We start from the raw sequence: 24,282 nt of genomic DNA on the forward strand, positions 1-24,282 counted from the left end.
ACAAATAAAACATGTTCTACAAAGATGTTTGCTGGATACCCACTTGCAAATTAAAAATAAAAATACTGAAAATATGGAAGTTTAGGACAGAATGAATATTAGATAAGTGTAAAAATTTATATCCTGATCAATGTTGCCATGCTGAGTAAAGTTATGAAAGTCATTGGGAAACTGCTGTCTAACCTTGTTGCTATACATTGGTCTTCAAAGACATTTTATTAAATAAAGTTTGGTTATCCATAAAGCTGAATCAATGCCCAGTATTCACCCATGTATTAGGAAATATTTTTGCACTTGCCTAACCAAAAAATCCCAGTAAATGGGCACTGGCAGATCACAGAAAACTCAAGACTGTCAATTCTGTAATCTTTTGTTAGCTGTGGGGGGTGAAGTAATCCATGTGAAAAAGATAAGGAGACATTTCCCCTGACCCACCCCCACCATATTCCCATTTGGTTGTGCCCTATACATGTTCAATCAATAGTCAACACACTTGGAAAAAGCTGGTGCTTGGCTCTGAGAGAATCTGAAAGCCAAAAACCCCAAACTGGAGAAAAATAAAATGTAGACTTAAGTTCATTGACAGAGGGGACAAAATGATGAAATTACTACAGAATGAATTTAGAATGTTATGGCTATGAAGTTCCCATTGGAGTAACAATAAGATTACATGTAATTCAGGTGACATACAAGAACAATTTTCCTATCCCTTGCACCCCAGGGAATTTTCAATTCCTCAGTCACAAGGGTCCAGAGAAAGAGGGGGTGATCTGTTTTGCTGCATCGACAATGGATTCCCTCAAAAATAATGCCTTCAGTGAGCAACTGAACTGTCAAAGCTCAGGTAATTAATAAGATCATGCAGTTCCCTGCAGAGAATTTTATGCAGCGTAGGGGAATGCCAAAATGCTTCAAATTTGATTTTAAAAAATAGCATCGGCTGGTAATTTTCTTGAAGCTTCTCCCACTCTACTGCTGAAATACATACAACTATCTAAAAATACTGATTTAATTGTTTTTAGATTGGTGAATGATGTAGAATTCATATGTAGTTGTTTGGGAGGGAGCAGAACTGTAAGAATTTAGTGAGGTTACTACAAAGAGCTCTGCTGCAATCCGGGGGCTGCTGTCAGCTTGTAGTTAAATAGGCATAATTGGAATTGGTTAGATAAATACCCATTACTTAAAGTAGTGACATCAAGGCCCCCCAAAAGCAAGCACGCACTCACACCAATGATACTCCGAAAGAAAAAACATAACATTATTTTTGGTAGGGAGGGGGATTCCTTGTTTTCCAGTTTTGCTAGATTAATGTTGCATAAATTGATTAAAGTTGTTCGCTGGGAATTTTCTTCAGGCTTCTCCCACTCCACCCGTGTAACTTTAACAGAGGTCCATGCCAACCCGTTTACTTCCGCCAAAGTTACAAAGGAGGAGAATTAGAAAGACCATGGAAATTTCTGGTGGTTATTTTGTACATTAACACACAATGGTGTTTTTGTTACAATTCGTAGTAATTCATGGTTTGAGGTTCAGGACCATTGTAAACCATTCAAGTAATGTGGACTTGGAATGCGCTGCTCCTATCAAAGGCAAAGGTGATGGCAGGAAAGCGTACACACACACAGACACACACACACACACATGTATATGTCGATAGAGGGAGAGACAGAATATTACTCTGAGCTGTATAGTTATATTGTGGAGCTAGCATACATAACTTGAGCAGTTTCCAAAGAGTGTTGTAGCAACAGCCAATATATTTGATCTCGATGTTGAAATTGATCGGCATGTTAGGAATATCTTTGCTATCATGAATTTCTGCTATCATTTGTGCCTGTTATGAACTGTTTCTGTTACTATGGTAACAGCTGTTACATCTAAGCTGTGAAAGTAATCACACCTTCTGTTTTCCTTGTGATGTATATAAAATTGATGAAATAACTTAATGAAACCTAAATACCCATCAGTTAAACAAAATGATATGCAAACTGATTTTCTAGAAATGTTTTTCATTAACATTTTATTTATCCTCTGCATTCATGACTAGATTTAAAATGCATTACCTTAATTCAGTGTCTCTGACCCATTTGACTATTTCCCATACTCATTAGATTGGAGAAAGTTAATGGGCTTTTTTGGCTTTGTGCGATAGTGTAAAATGGGTGAAAGTGAGTCAGTAGCCTGTTTTACATCTCTCTGATTTTTATTTCATTGAAGTCAGTGGAAATAAAAATGGCAGAGATGTAAAGCTGTCTGCCGTTTTTCTATCACTCGAATTACATTATCACACAAAGTCAAAATCTACCTCAATATGTTTCTACCAAAAATAAAAGGTCAAAATGGGTATTAGCAAATCCTCTTGATTCATTTTTAATTTAGCAACAACTTGAACATCTCAATTTGTCAGTGTGAGTCTGACAAATTACCTGTGCACCTCAATATGTTTGTACTGGCTCTCAGACTAAGGGCACACATTTACTTATTTCTTAGAATCTACTCAAGATAAAACTGAAGCACAGATCCATGCTGGCTTTCCTTAATTAATCCACATTTGTTCAAGTGACTGTTAATTTTGTCCCGAATTATTGTTTCTAAAAAGCTTTCCCACCATCGAGGTTAAACTAAAAACAAGAAATGCTGGAACCACTCAGCAGGTCTGGCAGCATCTGTGGAAAGAGAAGCAGAGTTAACGTTTCGGGTCAGTGACCCTTCATCGGAACATCGGGTTGAGTGTTTCCAGCATTTCTTGTTTTTATTTCAGATTTCCAGCATCCGCAGTATTTTGCTTTTATTATCGAGGTTAAACTGACTGGTCTGTAGTTGCTGGCTTTATTCTTACACCCTTTTTTGAACAAGGGTGTAACATTTGCAATTCTCCAGTCTTCTGACACCACCCCTGTATCTAAGGAGGATTGGAAGATTATGGCTAGTGCCTCTGCAGTTTCCACCCCTACTTCCTTCAGTATCCTTGGATGCATCTCATCCAGTCCTGGTGGTTTATCAATTTTATGTACAGTCAGCCTATCTAAAACCTCCTCTTTATCAATTTTTAGCCCATCCAGTGTCTCAACTACCACCTATTTCATTATGAATTGGGCAGCATCTTCTCCCTTAGTAAAGACAGATGCAAAGTATTCATTTAGTAGCTCAGCCATGCCCCCTACCTCCATGCATATATCCCCCTTTAAAGTCCCTAATCGGCTGCACTCCTTTGACTACACTTTTACTATTTATATGCCTATAGAAGACTTTTGGATTCCCTTTTATTTTAGCTGCCAGTCTCTTTGCTTCCCTTCTTTGTGATTTGACTTTCCCTCTGAACCTTCTTTATTTAGCCTGGTTCTCAAAAGAAGTTCACGGATGAGATTTGCTTGTTTCTTTGTGTGAACCTGAAGACATCTAAGGTTGAAAAGGCCTCCATCAGTCTGGAAACGTACGTAAACTCTCTCCTTAAGGTCTTCCATTGCCTGCTGCAGTATCATGCTGGAAAAGATGATGAATAAGGTCAGGACCAGCACACATCCCTGCTTCACACCATTGGAGATTCGGAAGGGACTCAATAGGTCACTGCTGTGCTTGACATGTCTGTACTGATTTTCATGAAACTGCTTCACCATGGCCAGGAACCTTGGCGGGCATCCAAAATTTTTCAAAGATTTTCCAAAGTCCATCTTTGCTCACAGTGTCGAATGCCATGGTGAGGCCTATGAACGTTATGTACAGGCCTTTGTTTTTCTCACAGCACGTTTCTTGTAATTGTCTAAGTACAGATACCATGTCTGTGGTGCCTCTGTTTGCTCTGAAACTCCACTGGCTCTCTGGGAGATTTTCTTCTGCAATGGTGGCAGAAGCATGTGCAGATGTATTCTAGCCAGGATCTTCCCAGAAATAGAAAGGAGGGTGATCCCACAGTAGTTGGAGCAGTCTGATTTTTCTCCATTGTTTTCATACAAGGTGATGATAATGGCATCACAAAGATCCCGTGGAATCCTGTCCTGTTCAATGCAGGCCATGAAAAACTCATGGAGCTTGGTATATAGGGCAGGGCCACCATTCTTCAAGGCTTCGGGTGGAAGACCATTTACTCACCCATGTGGCTCCTTGTCATACGATGTTACTTGCTGACATATCTCTGCCTCTCACCGCTGCTTTTCTCTCCCGCTGTGCTTTGCTGCTCTGCCACTGCTAGTGTTTCTCATCCTGTTGCTAAAGTCTGCTCTCTCCCATTGTGCTTTGCTCCTCTGCTACTGGTGTTTCCCGCGCTGTTTTTAAAGACTCCTCTCTCCCTCTGTGCTTTGCTGCTCTGCTGCTCCCAGTGGTTCCTGCACTGTTTATAAAGATTCCTCTCTCCCACTGTGCTTTGCTCCTCTGCCCTTGGCAGTAAAGCACTTTGGGAAGTCTGGTATTCATGAAAGGTGCTATATAAATAGAACTTTTTTTTCTTTTAATTCATCTGTCTCTCTCTAACTTGATTCCATCCACATAACTTACTATGCTTCCTAACTTAGTGTCATTTTCAAACTTGAATATACATCCCTCTATTCCTTCATCAAAGTCATTGATATATATGGTGAAAAGAAAAGGCTCCAGTACAGAACCCTGGGGAGCAAAACTTGTTACATTCCTTAATCTCTGGCTCCTACCTCCCAACCAATTACCGTCCAGTAATTTCTCCACAATTGATAGTAAACTGACAGGTCTGCAGTTAGCTAGTTTCTTCCTTTCTCCTTTCTTACATAATGGAGTGAATGATCCAAGTTTCTAATCCATGGGGACATTTCTCGAATCTAAAGAGCTTTGAAAAATTAAAATTGATACATCTGTAAATGTTTCCCCTATTTCTTTTAATTCCCTCTAGTGGAAGCCATCAGGTCCTGGAGATTTGTTTACTTTAAATCCCATTATTTTTCCCATTACCATTTTCTTACTTAAAGTAAAGCTAATCCTACAAAAGCCTTGGCAATTCATTTAAACTGGTCTGGAGTTGAACTTTGCCCTTGGAAACATGTTTCTGGCTCATTTCATAAATGTCATTCCTGCTATTTTCTATAGAAAGTTCTGAAATTGTGTAAGTTAGTGTCAGAGTGCACTAGCACATTAATGCACTGAGCCATAAATTGGTGATCAGTAGGTTCTCCAGTCCGATTTTCTGTATGATGGGCTTCTGAACTGAGCAGTCATCTGACTGAAGGCAGGGGACAAGATTTCCTGAAAGAGTGAGAGAAAATTACAAAGTAGATAAGCCACTGATAATCTCCCATTGTTCTTAGCAACCGGTTTGGAGCTGTATCACCAATAGGCATGGGAGCATGCACCCAGGCTATCATAGAATTGCATAGATTTTACAGCACAGAAGAAGGCCATTCATCCCACCATTCTGGTGCTTATGCTCCACACAAGCCTCCTCCCACTCTAGTTACTTCATCTCATCCTATCAACATATCTTTCTATTCCTTTCTCCCTCTTGTGCTTAACTAGCTTCCCCTTAAACGCATTGTCTCAATGAGGGAGTGGTGTATCGCATGGGTTGGTCCAAAGGAGATTGAAGCAAATAATTTTGAAATGAAGAAGTGCAAAATCATAAAACATTTCTTTGGATTTATTTATTTATCAGAGTTATTAAGGTAACTTGATCATACTGAATTATTTCTGAGAGAAATTATGTTGACATTAAAGAGTGTATGAAGTTTTATCAGGGGGATATCTGTAGCACCCATTGGGAGAAGTGCCCATGTCATTGAAGGTCCAGGAGACCCCAGAGTAAGTGCTGAGGTAAACAACTACCATCATCCAGGGACTGGAGCACTCCTGGGAACCTGCAGTATTCGATTGCATTTTCGTTTGAGAAAGAGAAAATCAGGTCACATATGTGAGAATTAAGGATTAGCCAGGCAACTCTCAGCGAGCTTTATTCAGATTAATACTGGTCTCTAATTAATAATGAAACTTATAAAACTGCTGACAACATTTCAAATATCCAGAAAAAAGGTTCAAGGTTTAAATGTTTCTTCTACCCATGGTAATAATTTAGATCTTTTCCATTTTAAGAACATATTGTAAATGAGGTTGCACTAATTAGTAACCCTCGTGTACTGAAGCAGATGTTTCTCTGCTTCTTGGATTTGCTATTCTTGTTCATCATTTTATTCTGTTTAACTAGCATGTTGTAATTAATAGCATTCTTCATTAAATACAAAATAGGTAATTAACATACTTACAACAGGTGACAGAATGCGATGATTTATTTTATTGATATAGTGATGTAAAATTTGAATCATTATTAAGGTTCTACTTTACTAACATAAGCCTTAGACAGCATCTGTATAGTTGATGCCCGAAGGTGACATTCAGCCTTAGGCTAATGCCAACATGAGTACCAAAAATACACAGCATATTTTGAATTAATTTGACTATTATCCGGATAGTTATTTGTGTTGTGTTCAAAAAATACTGTATGGAGAGTTTTTTTAGAAAAAGCAGCTGATCTTCATATGCAAATCTTAAACACGAGGACATTTCATCTTAGAGAGCATTGTGTTCATAATAAAGTGTTTGATCAATTTTTGTTGGAGAGATCAAAGCTAGAAAAACTAAATGCTATTTACATGAGCTTCTTATGAAAACTTTGAACTTATGTTCTTGTGATATTGAGCCTCTGGCTACATTTACATGAGGGCAACATGCTGCAGGCGACTGCTGGGCATCCTCAGGAAGCTCAGTTGGGAAGAGGATTTCAACTTCCGACAGCTGCATTGCCAGGGTAACTTCTCGGAAAGGGGAAGAAACAATCCGTGGGTTGGGGGAGGCAGGATGATCGGAAGGTGATGAGCAGGGAGGTAATCATGAGAGGGGAAGTGATTGGGTGGAAGGGGGTGATCTCAAGTGGGGGAGGCTGATCGGGATGGGGGAAGCAATTGGGAGGGCCCCAACAGTCTTCATAAGTGTAGTGGACTTCGACACTCCTGCTCCTTCCAGCTCACATTTTGGCAAGTGTTTTTTTAAAACTTACTCTTTTGGTGGTGACCTCCAGCAATCCCTTTAAGGGCAGCAGATTAGGCTGCATATAGACCACGTTTTCCGGAAAGCAGCTGTGTTCAGAGCAGAGAAAATTTGTGAAGAGAGAGTCAAACAGATATTAGGTTCCCTTTTCACAGATGCAAAGGATTTAATCCCTGTTTTAGGCACAGGTCCTTGATCATTTTTTCTGCTTCTGTCAATATGGCTGATGGCCCACTTCTGGCATATAATGAGCACGCATGCCTTGTCCATCATTTTGCTACTGAAAAGTGGTGCAGTGCCATTGAATTTCTAGATCCCGGACTAATAATCCAAAGACCTGGGGCTGAATTTTACCAGCCCCTTGATGTCGGGAATCATGGCGGGGGGCCCATAAAACACCTGTGGGAGCGGCCCGCCACGACCCTTGACGCCGAGAAGACCACGCCACATTTTACAGTTGGCGGCGAGGCCTCAGTGTGGCCCCCCTGCTGCTTGGCGGCAGAGCCTTCATTTAAATCTTAAAATTATGTAAAACAAATGCAAATCCACTTGCCTGGTCCTAGCGGCCTTCCCATGTCGATATTATTGCTGCCCGCTGCAAATCGCGTGCTTTCAGAACTCTGTACGGAGTTCCGAGGTGAGACACTGGTGGGGATGGGTGAGGACTGAGATTATAAGGGTGGGGGTGCGGGGAGTGGGGAAAACATTTTTTACTGGCAGTGGGAACGTAGGAAGGGGTTGAAGGGCAAAAGTGATGAGGTTGGGGTTCAGGTTGGGAATAAAATTAATGTTTGTCATATTGGCTATTGGGGGGGGTTGGGAAAGGACCGCCAGCTTTTGATTCTCATTTTAAAAAAATAACAAAGTACTTTGTCTTTAAACATTTAAATTTTTGTTAAAGGCTTGAAGCCTATTAAAAATGGCGCCGGCCCCTGCGCAGTGGCGCCGGACGCCATTGCTGGGGACAGAGTGGCCGCCCCCGCTACATCAACGAGGGTGGCCGCTCCGTCCCCTCCATTTAAATGAGCCCCCATGCGAAATATCGCGGTGGCTCAGCAGCGACGCTTCCGTGTCGGAAGGCTACCGGCTTCACAGCGCACTGCCATGAAGTGCGGCGCCTCAATAAAATTCAGCCCCAGGAGTTCAAATCTGACCCTGGTAGTTTGAGGAATTGAATTCAGTTTTTTTTTTAAATCTAGCAATGAAAGACCATGGAGCTCTTGGCTTGTTGTGAAAGCTGAATTGGTTTAATAATGTGCTTATTGGGAAACAATCCTGCAATCCTTACCTGGTCTGGCCCATACGTGACTTCAAGTTAGTTGAATCTTAAATGCCTCCTGAAGCGGCTGAGCAAGCCACTCAGTTGGACTGCCAACACCTTCTCAGTGCACTTTGGGATGGGCAATAAACACTCGTCTTGCCAGAGATGTCCACATCCTGAGAGTGAATAAAAGAAAGTGCAGTGCTGATCTGAGGAGGGAATGAAAATGAGTCTGGTGGGGGAAAGGGAATAGGGGGCATCCCTGAAAGGGAATTACTACCAGGCCTGGGCAGAGTATACTCTGCTTTATGGACGGGGAGGAACGATTCATTCTTCTGTGGTGTTTTCTTTCAAGTTTGGCAGTGATAAATGAATCAATGATCGAAGAACAGTCTTTTATACTTTGTGTCAAATATAAATCACAGCCTCATTCTGAAAAGAACTGTCAGTTATGATGGAGGTGAATTAGAATCTGTATTCGTTTTGTTAGTCACGTTGTTATGAACAGAATAATTGGTCCTTCTGTTAAAGATTTAAACTACTATTTTAGTTTCATTATTTAATATTTTGGGAATTTTTGAAGTAGAAGTTATAGCCCAAAAGAGAATAAAATGTCAACATAAAATAAAAGCGATATCATGCAATGACTTCAATGTTGGGATTCAGGTGATTATCATAAACTACATTAGCTTCACTCTTACAGTTTGACATAATTTCTTATCTCAGACACTTCCAGGTATTCATTCTTTTCTCCTTATGCAGTTGTTTTATTTGGAGAGTGTAATTATAAATACAATTTAAATTACATCTGCAAGATTTAAAAAAAAAAATGCACATTTCAATATGGATTTGATTTCTGTTTTTTATAACAACATAGAATGAACTAGTCATCTCTTCATTGAAAAGTGCAACGATCATGGTGTTCTGGAAGTGCAGACTTTTGCTCGGATAGTCTTCTGGGGAGAAAATAGATAAATACAGCAAAATCTGAATTATTTTCAAGCTAGATTAATAATAAATTAGAATAACTTCACTGCAACAGCATCACATTAAATTTAGAATTTAAGTGGTTTTGATACATAAGTTCTGTTTCTAACTCTAGGCAGCAGTTTGTGGGCAGGAGCCGAGGGTGGGGTGGGGGTGCTAAACAATCCTGATCTCGGCAGCTAGAGGCCTGCAAGATTTTGACATCCTGGCATCATCATCGTCTCGTCAGATTCCCACCCAAGCATCAGCCGGCTGATGGGCAGGAGCATAATGTTATATGGCAGAAGTTGTTACGGGGATCAAAGGAACGATACCCAGCTCTTGTGAATTCTAACTTTGTTGCAAGCGCCTCTCACATTTATTTTTTGACAATGTTATTTTCAATTTGGAGTTTTAGAAATTGTTATTGTTTGAGAGCATGGAATCTCAACAGCTTTAATGTAACTCTGGAGAATCTTTGCTCCGTTATAAGAGGAAGAAACTGAGCAAGCAGCATGTGAACAATTGGGGAGTTAACCATGAGCCTGAGAGATTCAAATCACAAATTCTAGTATACAGTATGAATATATAACATCATAAGATTAATACACACCATTGATGGCTACATACTTCAAATCGAGTGCACCACTTGCAGTCTATGCTGTTGAAGCCACAATCTTCCGATTCAAAGGCAAGGAGGCTGCCAGTGACTTAGCTGATTGCTTTCATGTAAGTAAAACAAAAATGAAAACCTGAAAATATAGGTTATTCTCTACAAAATTTAGGTAAAGATGCAACTAGTCACAATAGTCATGTCACTGCGATTTTGTGAAGTGATGATTGATCTTAAAAGTGAGGCATACTTTTTCTTCATCTGTGCTGCTGTCTTCTTCTTTGGCCTCCTTGTCTCGAGAGACAATGGGTAAGCAACTAGAGGTGGTCAGTGGTTTGTGGAGCAGTGCCTGGAGTGGCTATAAAGGTCAACTCTAGAGCGACAGACTCTTCCACAGGCGCTGCAGATAAAATTGGTTGTCGGGGCTGTTACACAGTTGGTTCTCTCCTTGCACTTCTGTCTTTTTTCCTGCCAACTGCTAAGTCTCTTCGACTTGCCACTCTATAGCCCTGCCTTTATGGCTGTCCGCCAGCTCTGGCGATCACTGGCAACTGACTCCCACAACTTGTGGTCAATGTCACAGGACTTCATGTCGCGTTTGCAAACGTCTTTAAAGCGGAGACATGGACGGCCAGTGGGTCTGATACCAGTGACGAGCTTGCTGTACAATGTGTCCTTGGGGATCCTGCCATCTTCCATGCGGCTCATATGGCCAAGCCATCTCAAGCGCCACTGGCTCAATAGGGTGTATATGCTGGGGATGTTGGCCGCCTCGAGGACTTCTGCGTTGGCGATACGATCCTGCCACCTGATGCCAAGGATTCTCCAGAGGCAGCGAAGATGGAATGAGTTGAGACGTTGCTCTTGGCTGACTTACGTTGTCCAGGCCTCGCTGCCGTAGAACAAGTTACTGAGGACACGGGCTTGAAACACTTGGACTTTTGTGTTCCATGTCAGTGCGTCATTTTCCCCACATCCTCTTGGCCTGTCTGGACATAACAGCGAACGCCTTTCCCATGCGCTTGTTGATTTCTGCATCAAGAGACAGGTTACTGGTGATAGTTGAGCCTAGGTAGGTGAACTCTTGAACCACTTCCAGAGTGTGGTCACCGATATTGATGGATGGAGCATTTCTGACATCCTGTTCCATGATGTTCGTTTTAAAGCTGTGCAACATTATCAGTTCAGTCACAGCAAGAATAAACCATTTACCAAAAACCCTTTGTTCATTATCATCTTTTTTTCTGAATAAAAGTCTCCTGTGTACTTTGCTTTTATCTTCTTTCAGACCTTCTGGACTGCATGCATTTAACTAGAGTTTAGGTAGGAATTTTAGAGTGGTTATGCTGTAATTACTAACATTCCACCTATCAATATTTTTTTTATTCATTCATGGGATGTGGGCGTCGCTGGCTAGGCCAGCATTTATTACCCATTCCTAATTGCCCTTGAGAAGGTGGTGGTGAGCTGCCTTCTTGAACCGCTGCAGTCCACATATAGCCATATAGCCAAGTATACATTTTCTTAGGTAGTTACCTCATTTTCTGTGCTATAGCGGTTGGCCAGAAGTTGCATCATCCCATATGCTCAAAGCATCACCAGAGTAAATAATCATGCCAATTATGATCTGTCTGTAACTCAAATTATGATCTAATCTACATAGAATGTTGGGTTTAATGATTCTAGTTAGTTGATGGACCAAGTTCAGTCTTAGCATCATATTTAATTACATTGTGTTAATGTAATAAAATTTGTGTATTATTTAGAGATACAGCACTGAAACAGGCCCTTTGGCCCACCAAGTCTGTGTCAACCAACAACCACCCATTTATACTAATCCTACATTAATCCCATATTCCCTACCACATCCCCACCATTCCTCTACCACCTACCTACACTAGGGGCAATTTACAATGGCCAATTTACCTATCAACCTGCAAGTCTTTGACTGTGGGAGGAAACCAGAGCACCTGGCAGAAACCCACATGGTCACAGGGAGAACTTGCAAACTTTGCACAGGCAGTACCCAGAATTGAACTCGGGTCACTGGAGTTGTGAGGCTGCAGTGCTAACCACTGCACCACTGTGCTGCCTTTTATGTAAGACTACTCACTCAGAGAGTGGTGAATCTTTGGAATTCTCCACCTCAAAAGGCTGTGGAGGCTCAGTGATTGAGTATATTCAAGACAGAGGTCAATGGATTTCTAGATATTGAAGATATCAAGGGATATGAGGATAGTATGGGGAAATGCCAGTGAGGTGGAAGATCAGCCATGCTATAGTTGAATGGCGGAGCAGGCTCGAGGGGCCAAATGGCCTACTCCTGTTTCTATTTCCTATGTTCCTAATAATAAGCATACGGTAAACTTAGAGGCGATAGCATATAATTGCTGTCAAAACTGGACTGGATAAGTGTTGCTGTGACAAGGACATGCAAATGTTAGATTGAGTGTTGCTTAAATGGTATATTTTAATGTACTCTTAGAGTAATTGCACAGCTTTTGCCGTTTGGAGCTGTTCCCTTCAGGGAATAACAATGCTACTTAGATAAAGTCTTCACTCAGAGAATGAGGAACACCACACTTTCTATCAGTAGCTTTTTCCTTCAGCTAGTGAGTTAAGATCCAGATGTACAGCAAAATAAAAGCAAAATACTTCAGATGCCAGAAATCTGAAATAAAAACAGAAAGTGTTGGAAATAGACAGCATGTCTGGCAGCATCTGTGGAGAGAGAAACAGAGTGAACGTTTCAGGTCTGTGACCTTTCATCAGAACTCAGCATTCATTTATTGATCGTATATTAATATCACATACACACACACAAATGAAGATTATCTTATAGTGAAACAGAATAATTATATGTTTAGCAATACAGATATTGTTACCTGTGATCAGCTCAAAATGTGAATGTTGACACAGTTTGGTCAATAGTTTTTTTTTACATTTATAAGTTAAAATCAATTCGGCTAGGATATAATGTTGTGTGAAATTACATGAAGACTTAACACATTTACATTCATCATATTTGTGATTTTACCAGTGGTATTAACCTGTTTAAAATGATAGGTTAGAGTCTCTGTTAAAATAGCAATAAAAGGAATTCGATATGGCTATATTAAGCATTCAAAAGATACTATCATGCATAATTTCAAGGGATCAAAGCTAACATTAATGCCATTCTGAATTTACTACTTTCAGCAATGTGAAAGTCAACAAATGCTGACATATTATGAATATAGCATATTAGTATTTTTATTGTTAAAGTAATAACTTTACACTGCTACAGGCTTCAACTCCAATTTGCCTGCTATTTTGTATTTTGAAGTTAATCAACTCTCAGTCTGGTTACTGAGTGGGGAGTTATGGCTTGTCGGGAGACAACTGATTTTTCTGCCTCTAATTAAAGCAAGCTTCCCGCTGTCTAATTCATGAAGCTTATAAGACCCGAACCTCCTCCACTGCTTTAAAGAGATTGATATGGGGATGAACAACTATGAATGAGAACGTATACACTAAGGTTATTTTTTTAATTGAAGTTTGATTATTCTAAAGAAAGGTTCTTTTGATTTTACTTCAGGATTACATGGATTCCAATAAGTATATACAAGAGTTGCTGAAACAGTTGGAAGAATCACAAAGGAATGTACAACGGTAAGTACCACAAAAATTATATTTAACAACAACTTGCAATTCCTTAGCACGCATTACATATAAAAATACTTCTCTGAGCATTTCACAAGGATACTGAGTGAAAATTGAGAAAGGGCAAAGAGTCAAAGGTGGTGAGAGGGCAAAAGAGAGAACCAAAGAATGTATACAGGAACATAGATCTGGAGCAGATTATGGAGGAAGTGGGGACTGAGGCCGTGGTGGAATTTTCAGGTGAGAATGAGAATCTTGATCAGCTTTTTGGGACACAAGACGCCAGTGAAACTTGGAATGGACAAGCCTTTTTTTTTTAGTTCAGATGAGAACGCGGGCCACAACTTGCTGGATGATTTGTAGTTTTTGGGTAATGGAACAATTATGAACAATTACTTTGCCTCAGTATTTACAGTTGAAAAAGAGGATAACTTGCTGGAAGTCCCAATAAAATTAATAGCCGATAGGGGACAGGGACTTAATACAACTAACGTAAGTAAAACATCAGTAACAAGGAAAGTAATGGAACTAAAGAGTGAGAAATCCCCAGGACCTGACGGTTTCCATCCGAGTGTATTAAAGGAAGTAGGGGAGCACATTGTAGATACCCGAACTATAGTCTTTCAGAGTTCCCTAGATTCAGGAGTGGTCCCTCTGGATTGGAAAGTTGCACGTGTCACTCTACTTTTTAAGAAGGGTGAAAGGGGGAACCAAGGAAATTACAGACCAGTTAGCCTGACATCTGTGGTGGGCAAGTTGCTAGAGTCTATAATCAAGGATAGGGTGACTGAACACCTAGAAAAATGTCAGTTAATCAGGGACAGCCAGCATGGATTCATGATGGGAAGGTCATGCCTGACAAATCTCATTGAATTTTTTGAAGAGGTGACTAAGGTAGTGGACAGGGGAATGTCTATGGATGTTATTTATATGGACTTCCAGAAAGCATTTGATAAAGTCCCACATAAGAGACTGTTAACTAAGGTAGAAGCCCATGGAGTTGAGGGCAAATTATTGACATGGTTAGGAAGTTGGTTGAGTGGTTGGCGACAGAGATTGGGGATAATGGGTAAGTACTCCGGTTGGCAGGATGTGACTAGTGGTGTCCTGCAGGGATCTGTATCAGGGCCTCAGTTATTCACATTATTCATTAACGACTTGGATGATGGCATAGTAAGTCATATATCCAAATTTGCTGATGATACAAAGTTAGGCTGCCTTGTAGACAGTCTAGATGATAGCATAAAATTGTAAAGAGATATTGACAGACTAGGTGAGTGGACAAAACTGTGGCAGATGGATTTCAATGTGGGCAAGTGTGAGATTATCCATTTTGGGCCAAAAAAGGATAGAGCAGGGTACTTTCTAAATGGGAAGAGGTTAAGTACAGTGGATGTCCAAAAAGACTTGGGGTTTCAGGTGCATAGATCTTTAAAATGCCACGAGCAAGTGCAGAAAATAATCAAAAAGGCTAATGGAACGCCAGCCTTTATATCTAGAGGATTGGAGTATAATGACACAGATGTTATGCTGCAGCTGTACAAAACCCTGGTTAGACCCCACTTGGAGTACTGTGAGCAGTTCTGGGCACCACACTTTAGGAAGGATATATTGGCCTTGGAGGGAGTGCAACGTAGGTTTACAAGAATGATACCTGGACTACAGCGGTGAAGTAACGAGAAGCGATTACACAAATTAGGCCTGTTTTCGCTAGAATTTAGAAGGTTAAGGGATGATCTGGTCGAAGTCTTCAAGATATTAAAAGGAAAAGACAGGCTAGATAAAGATAAACTATTTCCACTGGTTGGAAATTCTAAAACTAGGGGGCATAGTCTAAAAATTAGGACCAGACCGTTCAGGGGAGATGTTCAGAAGCACTTCTTCACGCAAAGGGTGGTAGAGGTTTGGAACTCTCTCCCACAAACAGCAGTTGAAGCTGGAACAGTTGTTAATTTTAAATCTGAGATAGATAGATTTTTGTTAAACAAAGATTTTAAGGGATATGGGCCAAAGGCATGTATATGGAGTTAGGCCGCGGATCAGCCAATGATCTCATTGAATGGCGGGACAGGCTCGAGGGGCTGAATGACCTACTCTTGTTCCTATCTTTCTATATTCCTATGAAATAGGGAGACCAGGAAAGAAATAATTGGAGAAATCTGGCTGAGAGGTGATTAAGGACATGGATTAAGATTTCAACAGCGGAGGAGAAAGAGTAGGGGAAAAAATGGGTAATGTTCTGGAGCTAAATTAAAATACTCTTGATAGCAGACTGGATAAGAGAAGGGAAGGTGAATTTAGGATTGAACAGTACACCACAGACTCTTCTCACCTAACACCTCATCATCACTAAACTCGTCTATGAAGCCCTTTAGCCCCTTCCCCAACTTTGTATTCCAATTCCTAACCACCAAACTTCTCAGTCCCTTGTGAAGGAACCTGTGAAGTAAGTAGGGAATGATACGTGAAGGGGATATAGGGAGGGAAGTGTTGGATATTGGAAGAATTTGAAGAGGCACCTGCAGCATATCAAATGCCCTTAATATTGAGCACGAAAAGGTCTATTAGTTCTTCACATTCAATGTTTGAGATGAGAATGGATGGAATGTGATTGAAAAAAATGCTTTGTTGTGGAGAAGAGCTCTTGGGGCTCTTGTTCTCCAAGATGAGACATACTTAGACTTAGAAAGAGTTGGACTTAATTGTGGAATGGAAGTGACGGTAGACTTTGACACAGTCCAGCCATATTTGCTGATTGATAGCAAATTTGATTGTTGGTCAAGTGCTTTCCAGCTTATGGGCAATAGGAGTTCATAGCAACACTGTTGCTATGAAATTAATGGTACACTGATAAAAGGAAAGTCACTTCACGTAATCTTAAAGTCCTTAATGTAAGCAAGAGATCCACTTCTTTGCTCGTATCATTTTAAATTTGACTCTTTCAGATATTTATGCACAGTCCTTTAAAAACTATTATGAATTTGAAAAAATTGGAAGTGCAGTGAACAGCGAAGAGGATGGTGATAGACATCAAGACGACATAGGCAGGCTGGTGGAACAGGCGGACACATAGCAGATGAAATTTAATGCAGAGAAGTGTGAAGTGATACATTTTGGTTGGAAGAACAAGGAGAGACAATATAAACGAAAGGTTATAATGGTAAAGGGAGTGCGTGAACAGAGAGACCTGGGGGAGTATATGCACAAACCATTGAAGATGTCAGGGCAGTTTGAGAAAACAATTTAAAAAAGCATAGGAGATCCTGGACTTTATAAATAGAGGCATTGGGAACAATTTAATGCTGTTCACCGCACTGGATTTGGTGACATGCATAGTGATATAATTAGGCAGCAGGTGTTCTTTTGGGATTCCCGATGGTGTGATATTTTAGAGGAACCAAGTCGGCAATGGTTTGCTGTGTTCCGGATTCCCCCAGCGCGGTGGCGGATTGCAGCTTTGCATTCATTTAAATAAAATGAATACTCATTACCACATGCACAGTTACAATTTAGTCCTACCTGCCAGATTAAGTGGACAGCAAGTGATATGCCCATGCCACCCGATTTACGATTGTTTCAACGTGGCGTTCAGCAGATGGATTTGCTCAGTTGAGCCTCAGGTCTGTGCCCTTCTATCTTTAACTGATCCGCTAAATTAATGCCAGAATTGGAATGAATGATTGCCTCCAGGCTCGGCACCAATCTTCTCAGGGAATGGCTGCGAAGGCATGGACAGGGGCGACATTGAGGAGCAGGGCAGGGTAATTGGGGAGGGAAGGGTGGGGCTGATCCGGTACATCGAGGAGCAGGGCAGGGTGGAGTCGGATGTCCAGGTTGTTGAATGGTTGATGTTGATGGTGAAAATACATGTTGTTGACTGCGCGGGCAGTGGGTGGATTAGACCAGTATCGTGTGAAGATATTTGGCAAGGGCCTAAAGTGAGGGATGATTGCTGTCAACGTCAGGGAGCTGTGGGGCAAATGGAGGGTACTGGCTAGCAGAGGGAATGGTCGCAATCAATGGGGGCAAATGGATTCTGTAATGGGGAATGTTAAAACTAATGCGTAGATATTCGACAGCTTCATATGGAGGGGAATAGGACTCGACAACAATTGTCAGTCTGAAGCGAGGAGGTTCAATGATAAGAGTCGGCATGTCAATAGTAACGGGAGTAGGAATAGGGAGGGAGGGATGGCATCAATACATTGATGATTACACAATGCATGGTAATGGGGGGAGGCTCAATGGTAATGGATGAAAGGGTAATGGTCAAGGGGATGGACTCAAGCTGGAAGGTTGCAGGAGGAGGTTGGATTGTGGAGAGACGTACCCTGAATTCCACATGCATTTTCTCCAACGGTAATGGAAACCATGTGGACACTCAGGGAGAGTAAGGAGAGTGGGAGGAGGCAAATGATAGTGTGTGTGTCTTCTACCTGGCTGCAATTTGAATGCAGATATTAGGGAACTGTTCATTGCCTCGATGTATCAGCTCACTGGCAACAGAAGGCTGAATCGCCATGCTCTGTTTATTTATTGTTCAGAAAAGCCACAGTGACATGGGTCTCATATACCCAACTTGTCTAGTACCATGGGAAGAAAAGCAAAGGGAGAGAATAAGGAGGGCTTTTTATCCTCAACTCATGATGCCTGAGCGCCAGCAACGGGCAGAACAAGAAGGCAAGGCTGCTCCAAATGATAACATCCAAGAATGGCCTTATTGAAGACAGGCACTGGCACATCATCGCATCCTCAGGACAAGGACAAATTACCTACAAATGTGAGAGAGGCAATGCCAGAGATACCTAAGGATGTCACGTGAAATGATCACAGAAATTTGTCGAGTCCTGCAGCATGACCTGCAGCCCCTGGGCTTCAGTCGGAGACCCATGCTAGTTGACCTCAAGGTGACTGCTGCAGTCAGGTTTTTTTCCAGCAGGTCCTTTCAGGGATCCACGGGCAACATATGTGGCATCTTGCAGTCTACAACACACAGGTGCATCAAAGAGGTGACCAATGCCCTTTTTTGACGTGCCAATGATTTCATCTACTTACCTGTAGACGAGGACAGCCAGATAGCAAGGTCTATGCTCTTTGGTGCCATCGCTGGCTTCCCTAGAATGCAAGGGATGGATGACTGTTCTCATGCAGCCATTAGAGCTCCCTGGGACCAGCCTGCTTTCTTTGTCAATCGCAAAGGGTTCCACTCTTTAAACATGCAATTGGTTTGTGACCACACGATAAGAATTATGCATGTTTTCGCATGTTTCCCAGGGAGCTGTCATGACTCCTACATCTTGAAGAATTCCCAGCTGCCAGCAGTTTTCAAGGAACCAGCCAAAGTGGACATCTGGATCCTGGGTGACAAGGGCTACCCACTTTGTACATGGTTGATGACACCAGTACGTCATCTCCAAAGTACTGCTGAAGAGAAGTACAATGTTGCACACGCATCCATTGCAGCCATCATTGAACATACGATTGGTATACTGAAAATGCAATTCCGTTGCCTTGACTGGTCTGGAGGGGCTCTTCAGTATGCGCCATAGAGGATGTCATGAATAATCATTGTCTGCTGTGCCTTGCACAGCCTTGCAATTAGATGCGGCAACATTCTGCAGGCGGAGGAATAGGAGGAACACCAGTTCTCCTCCGATGAGGATGACTATGAAGAGGGTGAGGAGGAGGACAACAATGACAACAATGCCGCCATTGGTTTTAAGGCCATGGAGAGACATGCAAGGAACATCAGGGAGAAACTATTTTATTCACGTTTCCGCCAACAACAAATGATGCCATCAAGGAACGTTAGGAGGAGAAACATGACAATTCCCCACAGAAATGGGTAGCACAGTGGCGCAGTGGTTAGCACCACAGCCTCACAGCTCCAGCAACGCGGGTTCGATTCTGGGTACTGTCTGTGCGGAGTTTGCAAATTCTCCCTGTGACCGCGTGGGTTTCCGCCGGGTGCTCTGGTTTCCTCCCACAGCCAAAGACTTGCAGGTTGATAGGTAAATTGGCCATTGTAAATTGCCTCTAGTGTAAGTAGGTGGTAGGAGAATTGAGGGGATGTGGTAGGAATATGGGATTAATGTAGGATTAGTATAAATGGGTGGTTGATGGTCGGCACAGACTCAGTGGGCCGAAGGGCCTGTTTCAGTGCTGTATCAATAAATAAATAAATTCCCTTTTGCATGAGGTCTTATTCATCGCTGCACTCTTAAAGAAACGTTGCTGCACTTTCATGTGATTGGCATTTGAAATCATCTATGGGCTACGATGAATGTGACTTCACACCACTGCAAACAGCGTTAAGTTATGACCATGGAAAACAAAAGTAAGACATGACAGTATTGGAAAAAGTTATTAATCATCTAAAGGAAAACAGCCATTACTGAAGAGTGAAGGCTCAAATTTCAATGAAATATGGACACTGGACTTTTCCTGAAATGCTTTGCAAACATCATTGCATTCCTGCCATAGGCTTCCAAAAAACATCTTTATATCCATCTGCAATCAAGCAAAACATTACCGAGTGGATCAAATTTTGCATGAAATAAAAATGTATTAATAAATCTTTTCTGTTGTCACAAGATGTACAGCACCCATGTCAGCTTTGTGCTCAAAACTCTCTCAATTTCCTTTTTCTCCCAATGTATCTTGGTGCTACCTCGACATTAGCAGCTGAGGTGGAGGCAGTCTGCTCAGTGCTCTGCTCTGTTGCTGTTGATGACCATGGCGAGAAGACCTCAGGAGGAACGAGGACTTGATGTCTCCATCCTACTGGGGTCTGCAGCAGTGGTGCTTGAGTATCCCCTGTGTGCTCATCTGCTGGAGGTAAGTGTATCAGTGTCGGGGGGGAGGGTGAGATGCTGCTTACCTTGGGGGTTTCCTGAGAGGAAGGTCCTGAGGCAGCTAGCACACACTCCTTCATCATCTGTGTGCACAATGGCACCTGCCTGTCTTCGTGAGGAGAAGGAGCGCCTGGAGGGTGGTCCAGGTTCCTTGTCCCCCTCTCGCTTAGACTCTGCTGCCTGGAGCCAACGGCAACAGCGATGGAGTGCAGGTCAGATCACATATGGCTTGAGTGCTCAACCAGACTCGCCATGGAGCTTGCCAAACTGTCGACAGAGGAAGCTTTACACTCAAATGCCTGGGACATGGCAGACGTCATGGCTTACATGGACTCCTCCATGGCACGCTCAGTGCCGTGCATGATCTCATAAATCTCTGACATATTTCCCACATGGCTTTGCTGCACATCCAGCAGACTTCTCATAGCAACAAACAGAGGATCATCATGAGCGTGGGGCTGAGTGGGGGCCTGGTCTCCAGCAGTCCGCCGATTTTCAGGTGACCCGGCTGGCTCATGCTCCCTCAGCTGCTGGGACATGTCTATGTTGTGCACACCAGCTTGTGACCGAGATTCTAATCTTAAACCCCCCGCGGACTGTGTGGATGTATTTGCACTGGCGGTGGTGAAAGAAGAGGCAGGTGACGGAGCAACCTCTGGGGCATTGGCTTCTTCTTCCTCCCCAAAGGAGGAGGCTTGGGCCACATGACGCTCTGTGAGTCGAGTGCGGGCACCTGCAGTGGAGACACAAGCAGAGGCACTTTAAGCCTGTGCTTCACATGAGTTCATGCAATTCCTTTCAGTTTCCACATATGGCGGCAAGAGAAAAGATGACACTTCATCCTTAAGCCTTGTGACTCCTGCTTCACCATCTCCATTCTCCCTGCCTCCCTCCTGTCTTGCGACCTCCAATGCCTCCTCCTCAGCCATGGCAGCATCCTTCTGTCGGTACCCCTCCTCCCGTTGCAGCACGCTCACGATGGTTGTGGCTTTGTTTATACTGCAGCAGACAGTGCAGATTTAATGATATGGCAAATGATGCATCACAACCATTGCATACATGCTACAACATCACTCATTCTGCAGTGGTTTTCGCACGGCACATCCAATCATAAACAATGCCAATCATCATCTTGGCGCAACATCGTTTAGTAAATGGCACCAAGGCTGCTCACCCATTCCACTGCATTCCTTGCATCCCCTCCACCTTAAAGACAAAGAGCCATGGAAGAGAACAATGGAGCAGCTTCGCCAGGTCTAGTTATCCTTGCTGATTTGAGTTAGTCATTGATGCGCTTACGGCACTGCGCCCATGTTCTACGAGTGACTCCACGGTTCAAGATCTGCGCTCTCCATCCAGGCCACCTTAGTGAGGCAGGAGTGTTTTCGCATTCCATCTGCAGGGAAGAGGACTTCCGCCTTTCCCTGATGACCTGGAGGAGAGCCTGCAGGGAGGCATCACTGAACCATGGGGAAGGATGCTGCCTACTGGCTGCTATATGATTGACTTTGGCTGCAGGTAAAATAAATGATGTGAAATTGGTGGCGATTTTTACAAAATAAGGGAGGCAAAAACATTTTGACTTAAGTAAAAGTTAGTCTGAAGCTACTTACATTGAAGGAAGGTGGCTGCAAGCACAGAATGTTTCTTATCTGTGGCGATCATGATGCTTGGGGCAGTAACGGCGGGTTCCACCAATGAAAGGCCACCCTCACTACATGATCCCACGTGTCCCCCGTGCCTGTCGCCACATGGCTAATTTACATACAAAATCGTATGGGAAACGGGATTTGCAGCAGAAGCAAAAGTTACAACTACTTTTGGTCCTGCTGTTGGAAATGTTGCGGCAATCATAAAATTCCCTGCATAGAGTACAAAAGGAAGGAAGTTATGAAGAACCTCTATAAAACACTGGTTTGGCCACAGGAGGAGTATTGTGTCCAATTCTGGGCACCACACTTTAAGGAGGATGTGAAGTCCTCAGAGAAGGTGCAGAAGAAATTTACAGGAATGGTTCCAGGGGTGAGGGACTTCAGTTACATGGATAGATTGGAGAAGCTGGTGTTGTTCTCCTTAGGACAGAGAATGTTGAGAGGAGATTTGATAAAGGTGTTTAAAATCATGAGGGTTCTAGACACGGTAGACATAAAAAAAAGCTATTCTTATTGGTGGCAGGGTTCAAAACAAAAGGACACAGAAGAAGCAATGGCAACATGAGGAAAACATTTTCAAACACTGATTATGATCTAGAATGCACTGGCTGAGAGGGTGGTGGAGGCAGATTCAATCAAGGCATTCAAAAGGGAATTAGGGCCATAGAGTCATTTAAGGCACAGAAGGAGGCTATTTGGCCCATCGAGTCCATGCCTGCTCTCTGCTCGATCCCCGTAGCCCTGTAAATTTAATTCCTTCAAGTGCCCATTCAATTTCCTTTTGAATCATTTATTGTCTCCGATTCCACCATCCTCATGAGCAGCAGGTTCCAGGTCATTACCACTCGCTGCGTAAAAAGGTTCTTCCTCACATTCCCCCTGCATCTCTTGCCCAACACCTTCAATCTGTGTCCCCTTGTCCTGCACCATCACTTAATGTCTAACTTACCTAAGCCTGTCATAATCTTGTACACCTCTATCAAATCTCCCCTCAATCTCCTTTGCTCCAGGGAGAACAACCTCAGCTTCTCAAATTTAACCTTGTAACTAAATTTCCCTGTCGCTGGAACCATTCTGATAAATCTCCTCTGCACCTTCTCAAGGACTCTCACATCCTTCCTAAAGTGTGGTGACCAGAACTTGACGCAATACTCAAGTTGAGGCCTAACCAGAGCTTTATAAGGGTTCACCATAACTTCCCTGCTTTTGTATTCAGTTCCTTTATTTATGAAGCCCAAGATGCCTATATGCTTTGCTACTCACTCTCTCAATAAATCCTGCCACCTTCAAAGATCGATGCACATGTACCCCCAGGTCCCTCTGTTCCTGCACACTCGTTAGAACTGTGCCATTAACTCTATATTGACTCACCCTATCCCTTCTGCCAAAATGCATCACCTTACACTTGTTAGTATTAAATTCCACCTGCCACTTGTCTGCCCATTCTGCGAGCCTATCTATGTCCTGTTGCAGGCAGTTTGTATCATCCTCACTGTTTGTCACTCCTCCAAATTTGGTATCATCGGCACATTTTGAAATTCAACTCTGTATTCCAATATCCAAATCATTTATATATAACAAAAAAAGCAGTGGTTCTAGCACTGACCCTTGGGGAATACCACTGTCTACCATCCTCCATTCTGAATAACAACCATTTACCACGACTCGCTGTTTTCGATCTTTGAGCCAATTTTTAATCCAGTTGCGCATTGACCCTCCTATTCCATGAGCTTCAATTTTGTTAACCAGTCTTTTATGTGGTACTTTGTGGAGTGCTTTCTCATAATCCATATCAGACAACATCTACCAGATTCCCTTCATCAACCTTCTCTGTTACTTCATCAAAAAATTCAATTAGATTAAGCAAGCAAAATCTGCCTTTTACAAATCCATGCTGGCTCTCTTTAATTAACCCAAACCTCTCCAAGTGCCTGTTGATTTTTTTCCGTGAGTACTGTTTCTAAATCCTTACCCAGAATCAAACAGGGCCACAGTGAAAAATAATGGGAAAGGGACAAGTAATGTTAAAAAGACAAGCCTTAAGGCTTTGTGCCTTAACGCGCGGAGAATTCGCAATAAAATGGATAAATTAATCGCGCAAATAGATGTAAACGGGTATGATATAGTCGGAATTAAGAAGACATGGCTGCAAGGTGACCAGGGATGGGAAATGAACATCCAGGGATATTCAGTATTTAGGAAGGACAGACTAAAAGCAAAAGGCGGTGGAGTTGCATTGCTGGTTAAAGAGGAAATTAACGCAATAGTGAGGTAAGATATTAGCTCTGAAGA

General features: G+C 42.4%; 1 protein-coding gene across 15 annotated transcripts in view; it reads left to right on the forward strand.

Moving 5' to 3' along the window:
• LOC137371950 (nck-associated protein 5-like) overlaps positions 1–24,282 on the forward strand; it is a 693,455-nt gene that overhangs the window by 109,289 nt on the left and 559,884 nt on the right. For 14 of the 15 annotated variants that reach the window (XM_068035093.1, XM_068035090.1, XM_068035092.1 and 11 more), the window contains one exon: positions 13,420–13,493. In XM_068035093.1, the coding sequence (XP_067891194.1) occupies positions 13,426–13,493 (68 nt within the window). In that variant the 5' untranslated portion in view covers positions 13,420–13,425. Of the gene's footprint in view, positions 1–13,413; positions 13,494–24,282 lie in introns of those variants that run through there. The other variant, XM_068035097.1, reaches the window with a different exon arrangement.

The sequence above is a fragment of the Heterodontus francisci genome, chromosome 7 (genome assembly GCF_036365525.1).
Source record: "Heterodontus francisci isolate sHetFra1 chromosome 7, sHetFra1.hap1, whole genome shotgun sequence".
In the NCBI taxonomy this organism is placed as follows: domain Eukaryota; kingdom Metazoa; phylum Chordata; class Chondrichthyes; order Heterodontiformes; family Heterodontidae; genus Heterodontus; species Heterodontus francisci.